Below are 20601 nucleotides of genomic sequence, written 5' to 3'. Positions count from 1 at the left end.
TAAATACTTTGAAAGCAAAAAAAAAAAACCTTGAAATCAATTAATTATATAAAATTTTAATAAGTTCTGGGTTATTTTTAAAAACATCCTAAAAAACTAAAAGATAAGAAAACTGCCACATGGTCAGAAGTCATTGCAGCTCTGAGAGGTCACATGTATTACTTCATTCTTTGAAAAAAAACACAAAAACTGGTCATATTGAAAATGCAAACTGAACAGTTATAAATAAATTTTAATAAGGTATGATGGTAGTGAAAAAACGACAATGAAAAATGAATTACTAGGTTTTAAATTGAACTAAAAATTGCTTTTACTTTCTAAAATCAAGTTGCATTCAAAAACAAAATCATATTACAGTTAGGAATACATACTTGTAATAAAATTATTTTAAAGAATAAAACTCAGAATAAAGTTATCTTTATTTTTTAAAATTACAACATATGCACTTGGATTTGAGAAAACTGAAAATTAATGAAATGATTCACAGCAGTCAAAGCACAGTTATACCAGTTACCTCAGGGAAAACACTTTTGGTTACTGTATATGACTTATGAAAAACTTTTATAATAATTTCATGTTAAGTATATTTTATAATAGTAGGGGGTATTAAGTTTTATGCTGGCAGAATTTTTCATTATAAAATATTTGACATCCCATTATCAAAGAAAAACATGTATCCAATTTCCAAAGGCTCATGTCAAAGATAATCGCTTACTGCACATCAGCTTCCACTTACTGAAAATCTATTCTGTATCATTGTTAGATGCCTTATAAGTATTCCTCTTACATAAGCCTCAAAGCATAAGGTTAAGTATTGTACACAAAGCCAGTTATACAGAAAAAAACAAGATCAATCTACATCAAGTCTGCCATGCTCCCAAGTCAGTGAACCATGGTATTTTCTCCAACAGTGCATAAGAGTAACTCATAACCTAACAAATCTTGAAGTGGGTCCTATAAAACATATAGAACCTAGCTGCTGAAAAGAGCTACCTGTCTGGGCTGATATATGTGTCACCTCCAGCCCTTCTTTCCTCTAGGAGGTTAAAAAACAAACAAACAAAAAAAGTCGGTTTAATCTGCTAAAGATTATGCTCACAAAAAAAAAACACAGAAAAGAAACTGCAGAACTTCTTCCACACGTCCTCCTTATGACTTAAAAAAGCAACAGAAGGTAAGTTGATCATGATCAAAGAGCAAAATTTCTAAACTCTAGCTACATATGAAACTGTAGCTCAGCTTTGGCTTTGGTAAACACTTAACAGCCATGTAGTTGGACTAAATGACTTCCATAGACAGCCTACATTTTCCAAAACCCTCAATATAAAACTGTAACATACAGAAATAATACACAGCAGCAGAATATGCACATTTTCTTGTTACATGTTCTTGAGAAAAAATTGTACCTTATTCATCCACTAAAGTACCTTAAAATATGTGATGTAGCCATTTACTATTTATTAAACTTTCAAATTTATGTTCTTCCATATATCACAATGGATTTGAACTGACAGAAATGAAACTTCATACTAATAACAGAAGTTACATTGGTCCAACACTGAAGTAGAGCAGATCTTGGTTAACTCTTTTTGCTTAAGTAAATCAACTGAAAAGAATGACTTAGATCAAAATTTTTATATTCCATTTGGAAATGAGAACACATCTACTTCTTAATATTCTGGAATTGATAACTCACCTGAGACCATGGTCTGTGATCTGATAACATCCAGACAAACTGAGAAACAGAAGTACACGTCCAGTCTCTTGATCAGATTTTTCACTCCCAAAGTAAATTAAGTCTTTTCCCCTAGGCAATCTAGTCCTTGATGCTTTTCTACACATTGCAGAAGATTCTGGGAGTGTTGACATAGTTCTTAAAGCTGTTCCTGTACAACAAAATGAGTGACCACAATATGCAAAAGCTGGAGAAGCACAATGCTGCTGCCAACAGACACTAGTCCTTAGTCCAACAATGTCCTTACTATAACAACCAGATGTGGAACAACTAAAGTTGGATGCTGTTTCCATTACACACAGACTTTCAACATTTCTATGTTTCCATTCCACAGTATCTTCAATATCAGCCAAATCTTCAGCATCTAACATCCACACATAAGGAGAAGTGAAATTCTCAGAAGAAACAGGCTTAGTCCAGGGGTGTTCATTATCTATTTCTTCTCCAATGCTCTTGTTAGTTAAATCGTGCAAACAGGCATACTGCTTGGTGGACTGCATGGTAATGTCTTTATTTTTCCATGTAGTTGAAGTAATTTTGCTTGTAGATGTTTTCAAAAAGCCACTTTGATGAGATGTCAGGATTCCAAGAGCTCTGGAAATCTTCTCTAGGGCCACATCTGTGATTTTCTCACAACCAGACAGATCAAGATGCCGAAGACTCTGGCAGCAACCAAGCCAAGACCAACTATAAATAAAAGACAAGACTATTAATGAATATTATTAAATTTTTCAAAAGCATTTGACTACATGTATGTGATTAAAACTAGAAGATTTTACATCTAATATAATCACTTAAGTATTTACTGAATATCTATTGTTAACGTACTATTCTTAACACTAGGGATACAAAAACTCAATGAGAGTAATTAGGAAGTCAGAGTATTCCTAACCTAACAGAAAGGTAGGATGTGAGAGGGGTAAGGATGGGAAGACTTAAGTTTATTACCCTAAAAGTAATCAGCAGAAGTAAGGGTGCAAACACATGAAAGAAAGAGAATAATAACTAATGGTTAATGAGGAAGATCCATAAGAAACAAGCTCTAGGAAGATAGAGGGTTAGCTTTAACCAGAGAAGAGTATACCTCTTCCTCTGCAGCAGGAAAAAAGGTGCTGATATAAATGGTTGGGTGGGAAAGAAGGAGTGAGCAAGAATACAGAGAATTGGTGGTCAAAGAGATATACTCTGGGAAGGAGGTGGCTTGAAGAAAGTTATACTATTTCAGAGTAACTGTGAAGAATCTAACAGGGAGCTTTGCCAAATGGCACTTAGAGCCCAACTAAAACTAAAACTTCTTAAAAACATATAATACCAATCTACATGGTTGCACAGCAGGGCTCAAGGGCCTAGACAAAATATAGGACTATACAGATTGTAAGATGATACAGATGGAATTTTTGGATCAGCTGGGACCCATGAACAAGAGGTGAAGAACTGGAGGGTGCTATCAAATTATAGTCAGACATGACTGATATTTGATAGTAAAAAATAATAGTATGATTAAATTGCAATTATATAAATGAAACCTTACAAAATAGTTTTTCATTATATTTAAATTGTTTAAAATAACTAACCTGTCAAATGCAGAATCTGAAATGTCAGTCTGAGTAAGATCCAGATGCTCCAGGTTAGGACAAAGCTCTAAAATCTGCCTAACCTAAGAGGGAAAAAATTGTCACTGTGAAGATCTGCAGAACTTCAGTTAGCTAAGTAACAGATGACTATTAGTAAACATAATCTAGTTCACAAACTTTCGTGAATAAAAAAAAAAAAAAAAAAAAACACTTGAATAGAGTACAAAAAAAAAATTCTGGGCTCAAATCCCTGACAATCTTTTTGTGTTTTTTTTGTTTTTTTGAGACAGAGTCTTACTCTGTCACCCAGGCTGGAGGGCAGTGGCAGGATCTCGGCTCACTGCAACCTCCGCCTTCCAGGTTCAAGCGATTCTTCTGCCTCAGCCTCCTGAGTAGCTGAGACTACAGGTGTGCGCCACTGCACCCGGCTAATTTTTGTATTTTTAGTAGAGATAGGGTTTCACCATATTGGCCAGGCCGGTCTTGAACTCCTGACCTTGTGATCCGCCCACCTCAGCCTCCCAAAGTGCTAGGATTACAGGCATGAGCCACCGCACCCACCCAAGAATCTGTTTTAGCAGTTATGAGACTAAACCAAGAAATTTACATTTTTAAGGAACACTCAAGATTCTGATGTAGGAAGTCATAAGATCTACTTTCATAAAACAGTGTTTTCATCTCATTTGCCCATCTTACCATGTCTTACATATTATTTTAAAAATTACATAAAACTGGGCTTTATCACTTAACATCTGTGAAACTGAATAAAATGTTTAACCTCTTCTAGTCAGTTTCCTCATCTATAACATATAGGTAATGATAATTATGCTACAAAGATTGTTGTGAGAACCGCAATGAAATAATAAGTAACCTAGCAGTGTATGCCTACCCATAGGAAGGCACTCAATAATCATTTTGGGGGTTTGTTTGCCCTTAATTAAACTCAGGAATGAGCAAACCAAAGTCTTATCATGCAATTTTTCTTAATACCCAAACTAGTGTTAATTTAAACATACCATTTTGCTGGAAACTGCAGAGCTGTATGCTAATACTAAGGTTTTTACAGAAGTACCAACATATGGTAGAACGTTATGAATTAAGCCATGGAGTAAACGTTTTTCCATTTGTGCAATGCTGATAGCAATCGATTCCTCCGGAGACTCTTCTGTAACATGAATTAAAAAGTCTAAGAACTTGATAAACTGATAATAATTAAGCAACTCAAGGACTCACCAAATTGTTAAATATGAAATACTTTGTGCTATCCTTATACTTTCTTATGTAAATAATCCCATTTTTAGGCAATGAGAAAGTTTCGGAAAAAAATGTGAAAACTAAAAAGAACAGTAAAAGTTTTCAAGAGAAAAATATGATATTAAAAGAAAAATGATCCATAGTAAAACGTACTATCATTGATTCCACATAACTAAAAAGGACACAAAGCTAGAAAAGATTTGAAACTCAACTAAATTAGCCTGATCATAATGAATCAAGCAAAAGAAGGTAGTTAAGAATTTCTAAGAAGTTAAAAATGACATGGCTTTTGGTTTTACTTAATAACTTCTGTAAAGCTTGGATGTTTACAACAGAATGTACTACTGTAACATCCACCATGAAAACACTATACACTCCAATTCGAAAAAAGGAAAAAACAAACTACACTAAAAAGAATGAATAACTGTATTGTATTGCCTTTCTCAGGATCCTATTGTTATTATTCTTACCTAAAGACCAATTTGAATGTCTTTAAACATAAAACGATTTAACAGAACAAGTTAAGGAAGTCTCATTTAAAACAAAACTAAGTATAGCAGACAAAAGGATATAAACTAAAAGAATTTGTTACTCATGGTTCCTTGTTTAGATAGTATCCTAAATTCGTCCTTTAGCCAGACACAGACACACACAAACACACACACACGAAGATAAAATATAAGGAAATAAAAATTACTTTGGCCCTCACTATCTAAAGGTACACTATTTATTATGAAATTTTTAAATTTTTAATTTTTTATTGATATACAATAATTATACATATTTTGGGGGTACATGTGATACTTTGATACCTGTATACAATGTGTGATGATCAAATCAAGGTAATTGGAACTGTGAAATCTTTTTTAAGAAAGTTAAACATTCTATGAAAAACAATAACTTCTTAGGACAAGTAAAGACAAGGCAGCTAAACTGAAAAAAGCACTGAAGTAAATAGCAGTTTAGTCTTTAATAATCAACAGATACATTATCTAAAAAGGCTCAATCTTTATACCCTTAACTTTTCCTTTTCGGTATCAAGGAAATTGACAGTCTTTGCTCCATCTTCAAGTATTGAGACAAATATACTGAATTTGTTAGAACCTTCAAAATTCTTACCACAGGTATTATGAATTAATTTTCCAGAATGAATAAACTGAGACTTCCTTAAGTTGACATCTAAGCAAATACCTCATTTCCTTCAGGTCTTTACTCAAATTTCTCAAAGGACTTTTAACTAATCACTCAATTTAAAACTACAATTTTAAATTCTTCTTGGCATGTTTTCCTTGTTTTATTTTTCTCCACAACACTTGTCACCATCTAATACGGAATATATTTTACCTGTATTTATCGTCTGCCTCCTGTCTCTAAATTTTAAGCTCAACAAGCGCCAGTTTTTTCTTTTTTTTTCCATTTTGTTCACCATTAGATCCTTCATACCTAAAACAATGCCTGCCACAGGTAAGCACATCACCAAATCTATCATAACTAGAATAGACCTTTTCCTTATATATGACATTTTGAATCTTTTTATCAAAATGTAGCGCATCTGCTTTTCATAAAAATAAACTACTTTAGCTGCTGATATAACAATCTTTATACTTGCACTGTTACTTTCCATGTTTCTTTTTTCCACATTTAGTTCTTTTGCCAGATCAAACTACTTTAAGCAGGTAACTTTATAAAAAGTTCCTATAGTTTCAGTTTTACCAACTAGAAGAATGTCTCATCTGTTCATTTTTTACTATTTTACCATCTTTTAGTAAGTATTATTTAGAATATCCAAGACAGAATTTGTCGTCCTCCTCACACTTTCAAACAGCATCTCTCTGCACAAGTATGACAGCATTTTTCCAACATGTACCTTAAAGTAAAAATTATGTTTTCTTGGCACAAGTATACATATGTAACAAACCTGTACGTTATGCACATGTACCCTAGAACTTAAAGTATAATAATAATAAAAAATAAATTTTAAAAAAAAATTATGTTTTCTAAATTCTCTCTCGTTTGTGAATTCTTTGGAGTGGCGATTAAGGCTTATCCACCCTTGAACTCTCCCACAGTGTTTAATGAATGGCTACATTAGTTTTTGTAATCTCTTACCATTTACAAAGAATATTTATGTATATTACCTCTTAATTCTACAATAACCTTATTAGGCAAATATTAAGACTATTTACAAATGAGTAAGTCAACTTAACAGTTTCATCCTATTTCCCTCAAGTCACATATGACTCAATAGATGCTGCACAACTGATCATCTGAAGTGGCCCTAAAATCACATTGTAAACTATAAAGCACTATAATAAACATACATTATTTCCATAAGAAAAAAAGGTACCATTTTCTGGTTTTTTATTTTAATATAAAAACAAGAGAAATAATCCTATGCACTCTTTAAAGTACTTCAAACAATTAATTTAAAATGTTATTATTATTCCTTCAAATTTTAAAAAGTAGTAGGCGTAGAAACACGTTTCTTTAGAAAATACAAACTACATAAATCTAATACCTAATTATTAGTACTTATTAATTATAAGTACTTAATATATAATTATTAAAACACTATGTAATAATTTTAATTTCAAACAAGCTTACCAGATTCATCTATGTCAGCATCTTCATCCCACTCATGAAAAGCACGACTTTCATCTTTCCTATTTTTCACCCATTCTTCATCAGGTTCAGTATCAAGTTCAGTTGCGGGACCACTATACCAGTCACCTACACGATGAATAAACAAGTAAAAGGATCAAAATAATATCAGATTGCCTGCAATAATGGAAAACTAAGCTATTTACAATAAAAATCTCTACATAGAGACAACATCTGAGCCCTAGGCAATAAGCAGTTTTTTTTTTAATACTCTAAGTTCTACAGCACATGTGCACAACATGCAGGTTTGTTACATAGGTATATATGTGCCATGCTAGTTTGCTGCACCCATCAACTCATCATTTACATTACGTATTTCTCCTAATGCTATCCCTCCCCCAGCCCCCCACCCCCCGACAGGACCCAGTGCGTGACGTTCCCCGCCCTGTGTCCAAGTGTTCTCTTTGTTCAATTCCCACCTATGAGTGAGAACATGCACCGTTTGGTTTCCTGTCCTTGTGATAGTTTGCTAAGACTGATGGTTTCCAGCTTCATCCATGTCCCTGCAAAGAATATGAACTCATCCTTTTCTATGGCTGCACAGTATTCCATGGTGTATGTGTGCCACATTTTATTAATTCAGTATATCACTGACGGACATTTGGATTGGTTCCAAGTCTTTGCTATTGTGAATAGGGCCACAATAAACATATGTGTGCATGTGTCTTTATAGTAGCATGACTTATAATCCCTTGGGTATATACCCAGTAATGGGATTGCTGGGTCAAATGGTATTTCTAGTTCTAGACCCTTGAGGAATCGCCATACTGTCTTCCACAATGGTTGAACTAATTTACACTCCCACCAACAGTGTAAAAGCGTTCCTATTTCTCCACATCCTCTCCAGCATCTGTTGTTTCCTGACTTTTTAAGGATTGCCATTCTAACTGGTGTGAAATGGTATCTCCTTGTGGTTTTGATTTGCATTTCTCTGATGACCAGTGATGATGAGCATTTTCTCATGTGTCTGTTGGCTGCATAAATGTCTTCTCTTGAGAACTGTCTGTTCATATCCTTTGCCCACTTTTTGACGGGGCTTTTTCTTGTACATTTGTTTAAGTTCTTTGTAGATTCTAGATATTAGCCCTTTGTCAGATGGGTAGATGGCAAAAATTTTCTCCCATTCTGTAGGTTGCCTGTTCACTCTGATGGTAGTTTCTTTTGCTGTGCAGAAGCTCTTTAGTTTAATGAGATCCCATTTGTCAATTTTGGCTTTTGTTGCCATTGCTTTCGGTGTTTTAGACATGAAGTCCTTGCCCATGCCTATGTCCTGAATGGTACTGCCTAGGTTTTCTTCTAGGGTTTTTACGGTTTTAGGTCTAACATCTAAATCTTTAATCCATCTTGAATTAATTTTTGCATAAGGTGTAAGGAAGGGGGGATCCAGTTTCAGCTTTCTACATATGACTAGCCAGTTTTCCCAGCACCATTTATTAAATAGGGAATCCTTTCCCTATTTCTTGTTTTTCTCAGGTTTGTCAAAGATCAGATGGTTGTAGATGTGTGGTGTCATTTCTGAGGCCTCTGTTCTGTTCCATTGGTCTATATCTCTGTTTTGGTACCAGTACCATGCTGTTTTGGTTACTGTAGCCTTGTAGTATAGTTTGAAGTCAGGTAGCATGATGCCTCCAGCTTTGTTCTTTTTGCTTAGGATTGTCTTGGCAATGCAGGCTCTTTTTTGGTTCCACATGAACTTTAACGTAGTTTTTTCCAATTCTGTGAAGAAAGCCATTGGTAGCTTGATGGCAATGGCACTGAATCTACAAATTACCTTGGACAGTATGGCCATTTTCACAATATTGATTCTTCCTATCCATGGGCATGGAATGTTCTTCCATTTGTGTCCTCTTTTATTTTGTTGAGCAGTGGTTTGTAGTTCTCCTTGAAGAGGTCCTTCACATCCCCTTTTAAGTTTTATTCCTAGGTATTTTATTCTCTGTGTAGCAATTGTGAATGAGAGTTCACTCATGATTTGGTTCTCTAGTTTGTCTGTTATTGGTATACAGGAATGCTTGTGATTTCTGCACATTGATTTCGTATCCTGAGATTTTGCTGAAGTTGCTTATCTGCTTAAGGAGATTTTGGGCTGAGACGATGCGGTTTTCTAAATAAACAATCATGTCACCTGCAAACAGAGACAATCTGACTTCCTCTTTTCCTAATTGAATACCCTTTATTTCTTTCTCTTGCCTGATTGCCCTGGCCAGAACTTCCAACACTAAGTTGAATAGGAGTGGTGAGAGAGGGCATCCTTGTCTTGTGCCGGTTTTCAAAAGGAATGCTTCCAGTTTTTGCCCAGGCAATGGGCAATTTTTTAGAAATATTTAATTATGGTTAAAAAAAAGTTACGCTGAAATCAGCAAAGGATTCCATTCAGACATACTGAAAAGAACTATGACAGGTGGCTTCAATTAACAATAATAATCAATTAACCAATAGTTCATATTTTCCCAAAGTAAATCCTTCTCTTTCAAACTATAGAAACAGAACAATAACTACAAAAATGTATAGAGTCTGCTATGTACCTGCTATGTATCCTACTCTCTATAAAGTTTTTCAATTTTATCTTTTATAGAAATAAGCTTAATGATTATCAAGTCTTGCATAAAATTTTAGAAATCACAACGAGCAAACATTCTCCCCTGCTGTTGTTTCACACTGGTTCCTACAATAGCCTCATTATGGTAACAGCTAATTAATAAAAGGAAGCAGGACTGTCTACTCTGTAGTCAACCAGTAGTCAGAAGTAGATGGGAACAGAAGCAAAGGGAAAGATTAATCTAAAGCTAAACTATAAATTCATAGATCCTGGAGAATGTACTGCAACTAAATTATATGATCATGAAATGACAGATTATGCAGAATCAATTTACTGGACTCATTTTTTTGGAGACAGAGTCTCACTCTGTTGCCCAGGCTGGAGTGCAATGGCGCAGTCTCGGCTCATTGCAACCTCTGCCGTCTGGACTCAAGTGATTCTTGTGCCTCAGCCTCCCAAGTAGCTGGGATAACAGGAATGCACCTCCACGCCTGGGTTTTGTTTTTTTTTTTGTATTTTAGTAGACACCGGGTTTCACCTTGTTGCCCAGGGTAGTCTCGAACTCCTGAGCTCAGGCAATCTGCCTGCCTTGGCCTGCTAAAGTGCTAGGATATTAAAGGCATGAGCCACCGTGCCCAGCCAATTTACTGAACTCTTTACATCTAAATTAAAGTTTCTCAACCTTGACACTACTGACATTTTGGGCTGGGTAATTGTTTTTGGGAGCTATCCTGTGGATTACAGGTGCTTAGCAACAATCCTGGCCTCTACCCAGTAGATGCCAGTATGATACCCAAAGATGGAGCAAACAAAAATGCTTCCACATATTTTAAATATCCCCTGGAAGGGGGAAAAATCAATTTGATTGAGAACCACTCAAAGCACATACTAGAAATAAATAAAATCCGATTTCTACTGGTTCTTTTTTTTTTTTTTTTTTTTTTAAGACAGAGTCTTCCCTCTGTCACCAAGATTGTGTGATCATGGTTCACTAGAGCCTTGACTTCCCATGTTCAAATGATCCTCCCTCCCACCTCAGCCTCTCAAGTAACTGGGATTACAGGCATGTACCACCATGTCTGGCTAATTTTTTTATTTTTGTTAATTTTTTTTTTTTGAGACAGAGTCTCACTCTGTTGCCCAGGCTGGAGTGCAATGGCACATCTCAGCTCACCGCAACCTCTGCCTCCCGGGTTCAAGCAATTCTCCCTGCCTCAGCCTCCTGAGTTGCTGGGATTACAGGTGCCTGCTACCACGCCTGGCTAATTTTTGTATTTTTAGAAGAGACAGGGTTTCGCCATGTTGGCCAGGCTGGTCTCAAACTCCTGACCTCAGGTGATCTGCCCACCTCAATCTCCGAAAGTGCTGGGATTACAGGTGTGAGCCACCGTGCCCAGGCATTTTTTAAATTTTTTTAGTAGAGCCCGGGCTTATTGGAATTTTTTGTTTAAACATATTAAAAACAGAAAAAAGTAGTATATTTGAGATTTAGGTGAATTCATGAAAGTTAGCACAGCATTATCACATTTGACATTCATATCAAATCATGACATAATTCTTAAGAATTAAAAATAGCCCAGAGAAAATATTTTCTGCATCCATGTTGGCCTTGACTTTTCACTAAATATTTCATTATCTTACAACTAACAGAAAAAATTATCCCACATAACAACTCTAATTATTTAGATGATATAAGTCTACCTAATATTCCAAATAGCTTCATTCAAAAAAAAATCTAACAGCTTATTTTAAAAGTGCTATATGTGGCTGGGCACAGTGGCTCAAGCCTATAATCCCATCACCTTGAGAGAGTAGATCACCTGAGGTCAGGAGTTCAAGATCAGCCTGACCAACATGGTAAAACCCCGTCTCTAGCAAAAATACAAAAAAATCTGCCGGTCATGGTGGTGGGCGCCTGTAATCGCAGCTCTCAGGAGGCTGAGGCAGGAGAATCGCTTGAACCTGGGAGGTGGAGGTTGCAGTGATCCCGAGATCGTGCCACTGAGTTCCACTAGGCGAGAGTAAAACTCTGTCTCAAAAAAAAAAAAAAAAAAGTGCTATATGTTATTGTAATGAATAAAATTGCTTTTAAATTAGACTCACAATTTAAATCAGACATAAAGTCATAAACAGAAAACAATTTTTAAAATTATGTGAATTTGGAAGCTAATATTCCCCCGGACCGGATACGGTGGCTCACGTCTGCAATTACAGCACTTTGGGAGGCCGACGCAGGTGGATCACTTGAGGTCAGGAGTTTGAGACCAGCCTGATCAACATGGTGAAACTCCATCTCTACTAAAAATACGGAATTAGCCAGGTGTGGTGGTACACGCCTGTAATCCCAGCTACTTGGAAGGCTGAGGTAGGAGAATCGCTTGAACCTGGGAGTCAGAGGTTGCAGTGACCCAAGATCGTGCCATTGCACTCTTGCCTGGGCAACACAAGCGAAACTCTGCCTTTTAAAAAAAAAAAAAAAAAAAAAAAAAAACTCACCTAGCAGAAATTGTTTAATTCAGTGACAGAAAAAATGTATGCTATATTAGTTGTATTTAACCCATAACTGCATTATATGCTGATGAAAAGAAAATTGTCTTTAACTGTTCACATGTGAAAGTAATTTACTATAATGATATTATATGAAACTGTGATTCAGAGAATGTGGCATTACCAATCAAATAAAGATAGGTCAAAGACAGAAACAGATTCACAATTATTTTGAGCCATCACCCAAATGGAGCCATAATGGTATATCACCCTTAAATTTTATAGAATTTATTCTGTATTTTTAAAATATTCATATAATTATTATTAAACATAATTACTTAAAGCAGTTTTGAAAGCATACTAATTTTTTTTTTTTTTTTTTTTTTTGAGGCGGAGTCTTGCTCTGTCACCCAGGCTGGAGTGCAGTGGCCGGATCTCAGCTCACTGCAAGCTCCGCCTCCCGGATTTACGCCATTCTCCTGCCTCAGCCTCCTGAGTAGCTGGCACTACAGGTGCCCGCCACCTCGCCCGGCTAGTTTTTTGTATTTTTTAGTAGAGACGGGGTTTCACTGTGTTAGCCAGGATGGTCTCGATCTCCTGACCTCGTGATCCGCCCGTCTCGGCCTCCCAAAGTGCTGGGATTACAGGCTTGAGCCACTGCGCCCGGCCGAAAGCATACTAATTTTATTTTTAACTTTTAATTCTGAAAAACAGTCAAAAGCAGAAAGAACTAGCATAATGAATCCCCATGTATCTATCACCTATCTTCAATAATTATCATTTTGTCAATCTTTTTGCATCCCCTCCCACAAATATATTTTCCTAATTTTTTTAATTGCAGACACCATTATAATTTACCCATGAATTTCAGCATTGCTAGTTTTCCAAAAATATATATACCAAAAACACATCATCTAACTATAAAATCTACTTTTTGATGAATCTCTCAGAGTTTCCCTCCCTGGCATTGCTGATTCATGTAAATAAATATTCATTTACAAAAAAAAATGAAAATATTTTTAAAACCCATTTACCTACCTCTGGCCCAATGAACAGGGTACAGATGTTTCCAAAGCGATCCAGCTTTTGTCAGCTGAGACCATTTCATGCTTACTTGACTGCATCGACATAACTCTTGAGGATTAAGATAGCTGAAAATTGACAGCATTACCTCAGGAGGAAGATGGGTTATACCTGTGGATTGTTCTGACACTTCAGCTTCTGAAATAAAAAAGAAAAACTTGACCAGTAAAGGCTAAAGAGCAAATGCAATAAGAAATTACAATCACATTTCTATAAACAAAATCCAGTGCCTGAAGTCAACTCCTTCCTGCTTGCAAGATGTGAAAATGAAATAACATGTATTAGAGGTAACATGGGGATGTTAAACTTGTTAAGAACAAGTAGGGTTAAACTATCATGGCCCAAATCATACTTCATCAGTGGGAGCTACAATAATGAACACAGAATTAACTTCCTCTTACAAAGGCATCACAGAGAAAACAATACTCACTTTGTAGCATTAAGTAGCATCACTTGAAAAAGGAACCAAACAGGTTATACAGCTTTAAATCAACAAGTATAGAGTCAGCCAGATTATGAGATCTCCAAGGCATTTTTAATGACACACACAAATCTCATGACCTTTTCCATTTATGCATTATGACTCCTGTCAATAATCTTCCTTGTATTCCCTCTTTGATTTTCACATTTCATACAAGAGGTCTGCGAAATCTGACTGCCTTAACCTAGAGGTGCTTTAAACTACTTCAATTATTTATGTCGCAGGTGACACGACAAAATGCAAATATTTCTGATGTTGTTTCACGTTGATAAGGAATCTTTTGTCAGCAACTATTGCAGGAAGTACTTATGGATATATAAACCTATTATTTCAGTAATAATTTCCAAAATAAAAATGAAAATGAGGTGTTACAATAAAAAATATAAGAGATTCATCATTAAAGTCATATGAAGAATTTGAGTACTTTATATACCTGATTTGTTTCACGAAGTAACTTAAATATAGAAACGCTATGATCACATTCTTTAAACTACCACTTTTAAAATGCCAAATATTTTAAACATAATACAGCTACAATTTGCTTTGAAGGAGTGGGAAAATAAAATGTAGTAAGTGTGATGCTTTTAAATCCCATGTTATAATTACAATTAAACCAGACACAACAAGTCTTAGCTTGGTAACTAAAGCACAAGCTATATTTCAGAGTAAGGCATACAAGCTTTATGGGATTAATTATTGCTTAACTTGTAAAATTATTTGTTTCAACATGCATTTCACCTACATTGTTAAATAAAAATAAAAGGACCAATTTCAAAAAACTCCAAGCTATTTTAACAGAAATCCCATTGCTGCCGCCAATCTTGAAGAAGTGAACATAAATAATTACTGAGGAAGTAGTTTATTTTTTAAAAAATAAACTTTATTTGCCTTTCTCATCTGTATTTTCAGAGTAACAACACAGAAAAACTCTGCCTCTAGTACTTGTTCCTCTGAATATTACTGGATACAAGCTGAAAAAATGATACACAGGAAAGGATGAAAATAAATTATAAACATAACTGATTTTGAAAACCAATGAAAAAACACAAGGAAAGAGAAAAGCAGCCACTATGGTCAATAAAGCTCAGGAAGCAGGATGATACCACAAAAGTGCTCTGTGTAATGGTAGTTTTCAACAATTTTGACTGCTCAGTTTTGAGCAGGCCAGTGCTCTGTACTGGTAGTTTTCAATAATTTGGATTCACTCATATATAAATTCATTCAAGAAACACTACACTGAATACGTCCCAAGTATATGTTAAATTATCATACACAACACTGAATTCTAAAATGAGAACCATTGTCTTCAATTAAATTGATACATGAAAATAACGCCTTTAACTGACCACAGTACAGGCCTAACTTAAATTATTCCTCAACCAAAATCTACAATTCATATCAGTAAGATGTCAATGACCTTATAAGTAATAAATTGTTCTTTATCTATATATATGAATCTCACCTTTATCTGACTTTTCATCCACAGAATATTTAAAATATTTCTGTCGCTCTTCAGCATGATTCCATAGGCTAAGACCTCTAAGGAGTTCTGCAGTGTCCTTCTGAGAGCAGTGTTGTGCAATCACTTTCTTTTTAATATCCTTAAGCTCTTCATAGGTAAAATATTCCATTAACATAGGCTGAAAAACCTAAATTAAACAAAATATTCATGAGGAAAGATGCTTAATTCGTGTTGTTTCACTCTACACCCTTTTAAATTATTAACAGCTCAAATGTCGTATTATGATCATATATCTCAAAAAGATAAAAATTGTAGTTGTTACCACTGAGTTAGTTTATCTAAAAATTGCAGAGAAAAGTATATCAAGAAGATCCTGGCCAGGCGCAGTGGCTCACGCCTGTAATCCCAGCACTTTGGGAAGCCAAGGCGGGTAGGTTCCCTGAGGTCAGGAGTTCAAGACCAACCTGACCAACATAGAGAAACCCTGTCTCTACTAAAAATACAAAATTAGCCGGGCATAGTGGCGCATGCCTATAATCCCAGCTACTCGAGAGGTTGAGGCAGGACAATCGCTTGAACCCAGGAGGCAGAGGTTGCGGCAAGCCGATACTGTGCCATTGCACTCCAGCCTGGGCAACAAGAGCAAAACTCCATCTCAAAGAAAATAAATAAATAAAATATATCCCTCTTGTTATGGTTTCTCCAGTTAATAAATCAATCCCAAACTATTTTAAAGTATGAGGACCAGAAGGCTTTCCCTTTATAGAATCTGTCAAACACTCTTAATCATTCTGTTAGATGTTTAGGTCAGTTAACTGCCTTCTGGTACTAGAGTAACCGAACTCCACCCAAACTGGGCCTCTGCCTCACATGAGAATGGTTCCCAGGGTATTGGAACCATAAAAGTCAGAACTCTACTGAAACACTTAACTTTTCAATACTGTTTCTGGATTTTAGAAATGTTCCCTCAAATCCTTATTTTACAACAGTGGTTCCTATAAGAATTATCCATGGAGATTTCTTCTGCTAAACAGATGCTTAGTCCCAACCTCCAATTTACAGAATTAGAATCTTTAGAGGTTGGAAACAAGGCTTTTTTTGTTTTGTTTTCACTTCCACAGATAATTGTGATGGGTATCATACAGTTCAAAAACACTGGTCAGTCTACTAATTCAGTGGTTTCAACACTGGCTGTATATTACAATGAGTTGGGGGGCCCTGAAAAAATACCCAAGTCAATGCATGTCCTCTGATTTAACTCTGATGTAATTTGTCTGTAAAGGGCTTAAAATACTGTTGGGGTTTCTTTTGTTTGTTTAAATATCAATTTGATTATAAGGTGAAGCTATAGTTGAGAATCTCTACAATAACTGACTTACAGTTGAACAGGTATTCAGTTCCTCATAAAATCATTTATCTATTTCTAACTCTGATATTCATCCCAAATTTTAGAGACAGAAGAAAAAGGGAAAACGTTTTGCCCATTCATTCAATGATACCCTAATACATGTATAGTAGGCTTAAGACTAATAAATGTCTTTGTTTGTTTGTTTGGAGACATGGTCTTGCTCTATTACCCAGGCTGAAGTACCACGGTGCAATCACGGCTCATTGCAGTCTCAACTTCTTGGGCTCAAGCAATCCTCTCACCTCAAGCTCCCAAGTAGCTGGGATGACAGGCACATGCCATCATGCCCAGCTGATTTTTTAAATTTTTAGCAGAGATGAAGTCTCGCTATTTTTCCCAGGCTGGTCTTGAACTTATGAGCTCAAGCAATCCTCCCTCCTGCCTCAGCTTCCCAAAGTGCTGGGATTATAGATGTGAACCACCATGTCCAGTCAAGGCTAATAAATTTAAAACCACCATTTAAATACTAAAGTACACTACTGGAAAAAAAAAAAAAAAAAAAAAAAAAAAAAAAAAAAAAAAAAAAAACCAAAACTTAAAAAAATCTTTAAACACAGCATGAAAATGTAAAAAAAATTTAGAAGTTTAAAGAATCCTCTAAAGGTTCTGAAAAGACATTAGGGTAGCATAAGTTATTAACATTTAAGACAGAGCCATTTACAAAAAAGAAAATTATTTCCTGAGTAAATTAATTAAATCATCTATTCAATGAAAAGCAACAACCTTTCTGAGAAAACAAAACAAATGTTTTTTTTTTCCCCCTTGGGTTTTCTTCAGTTCCCAAAAAGAACTGAGTTCTTCTCTCCATCAACCAGACACATCTTCCTATGCATTATTTTGAAGATCCTCTGAAGCAAAATAGTATTTTAAGAATGTTATAAATCTAAATCACAAGAGGGAAAAAGTATGCTTACCTCCTCTTCCTCTTTCATGTGAGGAAGAAAATCTCTTGTAAAAGCCTCCAATCTCTCTTTCAGTTGTTTTGCATAATTTAACTGTTCATATTCATTCTGGAAACCAAAAAAAAATACATTTTTATAAAAGTTTTGCTTCATTAATTATGTCTGGTCCCAGGAAGGCAGTTTAAAATGTGACATAAAACCTCTGGAAAAAAAAAAATAGAGAAATTGCAAAGTGGTTTCTCTACTTTTAGCATAAAAGATGCCGTAAAACAGTAAGCTTTGGATTACTTTAGTAATGTATGTAACCCTATATTTTTAAAATATCACAAAAAGCCTAAAAATAGCAAGTATCTGCCCATAACTTCTATTGATTTGATTTCTAATCATATATTTATATAATTTATAAATGTCAGTTGTCTTAATGTATCTCCAAGCCTAATGGACTGTATCATTACGGAATCCCTTTATGGTCATCTAGTGTCTCCTCCACTAAAAAATTCAGAATATAGTTGACCCTTGAACAACACAGGTTTGAACTGTGCGGGTTCACTTAAATACCAATTTTCTTCTGCCTCTCCCACCCCTGCAACAGCAAGACCAACCTCACCTCTTCTTCCTCCTCAGCCTACTCAATGTGAGGACAATGAGGATAAAGACATTTATGATGATCCACTTCCACTTAATAAATAGTGAATATATTTTTTCTTCCATATGATGTTCTTAGTAACATTTTCTTTTCTCTAGCTTACCTTATTGTAAGAATCCAGTATATATATATTACATACAATATATGAAATAATTGTTAATCGTTTTATGTTATTGGTAAGGCTTCCAGTCAACAGTAGCAGGCTATAAGTTTTGAGAGATTCAAAAGTTATACATGGATTTTTAACAGCACAGGGTGTTGGCAACCCTAATCCCCATGTTGTTCAATGGTCAACTGTACCTGTTAACATTATGCTGCTGGGCGCAGTGGGTCACACCTGTAATCCCAACACTTTGGGAGGCAGAGGCAGGTGGATCACCTGATGTCAGGAGTTCAAGACCAGCCTGCTCAATGCAGCGAAACCCATCTCTACTAAAAATACAAAAATTAGCTGGGTATAATGATGGGCACCTGTAATCCCAGCTATCCGGGAGGCTGAGGCAGGGAGAATTGCTTGAACCTGAGAGAAGGAGGTTGCCATGAGCCGAGATTACACCACTGCACCTCAGCATGGGTGACACAGCAAGACTCTGTCTCAAAAAAAAAAATTTTACTTGATGTAAGGTCATATATATCAATATCAACACTTCTAAAGGCAAGGTACTCACTGTATCTTGAAGCAAATCATTCTAATTCTGGGCAATTCTAAGGAACTATAAAGTTCTTCCTCATAACCTAGAATTACATTTTCCCACTTCTATATCAGCACTCTCAAAGCATGTAGGAAATTTACAAAATAATGAAAACTTTTTTTTTTTTTTGGGGACAAGTCTTGCTCTGTCGCCCAGGCTGGAATGTGGTGGCACAATCTCAGCTTGCTGCAAGCTGAGGTTCAAGCTATTCTCCCATCTAGCCTCCTGAGTGGCTGGGACTACAGGTGCACATCACAATTCCCAGCTAATTTTTTTGGTATTTTTAGTAGAGATGGGGTTTCATCACGTTGGCCAGGCTGGTCTCGAACTCCTGACCTCAAGTGATCTGCACGCCTCAGCCTCCCAAAGTGCTGGAATTACAGGGATGAGCCACCATGCCCAGCCTATGAAAACTTAAAATATGAAAATATTTCATCTCTGTTAAGTCCTCTCTGGTCTCTTTTTCCAGAACTAATTTATTCAACTGCTTCCCAATATTCAATCCAATGTCTTATTCTCTTATGACTTTACACATTTTCCCTAAGCGTATCCACATGGCTTCCATTCCTACTTATATGCTAATAATAACTATCAAATTTGATTTTTCATACTGGGTCACTCTTCTGACCATGAAATTCATCTTTATCACCTCCTATTCATAAATGCCCATCTGGATACACAAGCAGTTCAAACCTAATATGTCAAGAATGAATCTTTTTATTTCCTGACCCTCTTCTATATGCTCTAGAAAGTCAGGCTGAATCCTCATTTTTATTTCTTTTCTTTCCTCCTCCCTTTAAGTATAATCACTATATTCTATCAATTTTATTTCCTACATAACTCTCAAGTCTGATCCCCTCCCCTTTATTTCCACTAGTCATAACTATAGTTCAGATCTTATTGAAGGTGCATTCATGTGGCAATACATAATATGATAAAAAATTTGAAGAATATAAAAGAATATTCAATAAAAAAGTAAATCTCCCTTCTATTAATATTACTATCTAGTACCCTACCCCTACCAAACCTCCCACACCTCCCCACCAAGTAGCTACTGAGTATTCTTCCAGAAACTATTAGAATAATGTTTAATAATGGTCTTCCTCCTTTAGTCTTTTATCTTTAATCCATCCTCCCTAACCTGCAGAACAGCCTTTCCAGAACATAAATCTCTAGGTGAAGAGTATATGATGGCTTAAAAGAGCTATAACTTAAGCTTACGCTTCACCAAGCCAGAAGGGAAATAACTGAGATCAAATTTCAAAATCCTATAATATATAAATGTAATTAAGAAGAAAGTCTCTCTACATCATTATCCTAAACTATACCCAGTAACATCTTTGGCTCACTGCAACCTCCACCTCCCAGGTTCAAGCAATTCTCCTGCCTCAGCTGGGATTATAGGCGCCTGCCACTATGTCTGGCTAATTTTTATATTTTTAGGAGAGAAAGGTTTTCACTATGTTGGCCAGGCTGGTCTAGAACTCCTGACCTCAAGTGATCCACTAGCCTCGGCCTCCCAAAGTGCTGGGACTACAGGTGTGAGCCACTGCACACTGCACCTGGCTGGCATTCAATTCTAAAACAAGTACAATTTACAAAATTAAAGTGTTTATTCATTCTAAGTAATAATTATACCTTTGGTCACCATTAACTGGATTGATAGCTTTCCTTTAA

The 20601-nt window shown here is 35.7% G+C and overlaps 1 protein-coding gene across 2 annotated transcripts in view; it reads right to left on the bottom strand.

The window, feature by feature from the left end:
- FBXL5 (F-box and leucine rich repeat protein 5) overlaps positions 1-20601 on the bottom strand; it is a 47033-nt gene that overhangs the window by 9458 nt on the left and 16974 nt on the right. For both annotated transcript variants that reach the window (XM_050791652.1, XM_050791651.1), the window contains exons 3-9: positions 17599-17694; positions 15277-15463; positions 13289-13471; positions 7168-7293; positions 4326-4474; positions 3310-3392; positions 1697-2422 (exon numbers count right to left, since the gene is read on the bottom strand). In XM_050791652.1, the coding sequence (XP_050647609.1) occupies positions 1697-2422; positions 3310-3392; positions 4326-4474; positions 7168-7293; positions 13289-13471; positions 15277-15463; positions 17599-17694 (1550 nt within the window). The remainder of the gene's footprint in view (positions 1-1696; positions 2423-3309; positions 3393-4325; positions 4475-7167; positions 7294-13288; positions 13472-15276; positions 15464-17598; positions 17695-20601) is intronic.

The sequence above is a fragment of the Macaca thibetana genome, chromosome 5, assembly GCF_024542745.1.
Source record: "Macaca thibetana thibetana isolate TM-01 chromosome 5, ASM2454274v1, whole genome shotgun sequence".
Classification (NCBI taxonomy): domain Eukaryota; kingdom Metazoa; phylum Chordata; class Mammalia; order Primates; family Cercopithecidae; genus Macaca; species Macaca thibetana.
This window is presented reverse-complemented; position numbering and strand designations above follow the sequence as displayed.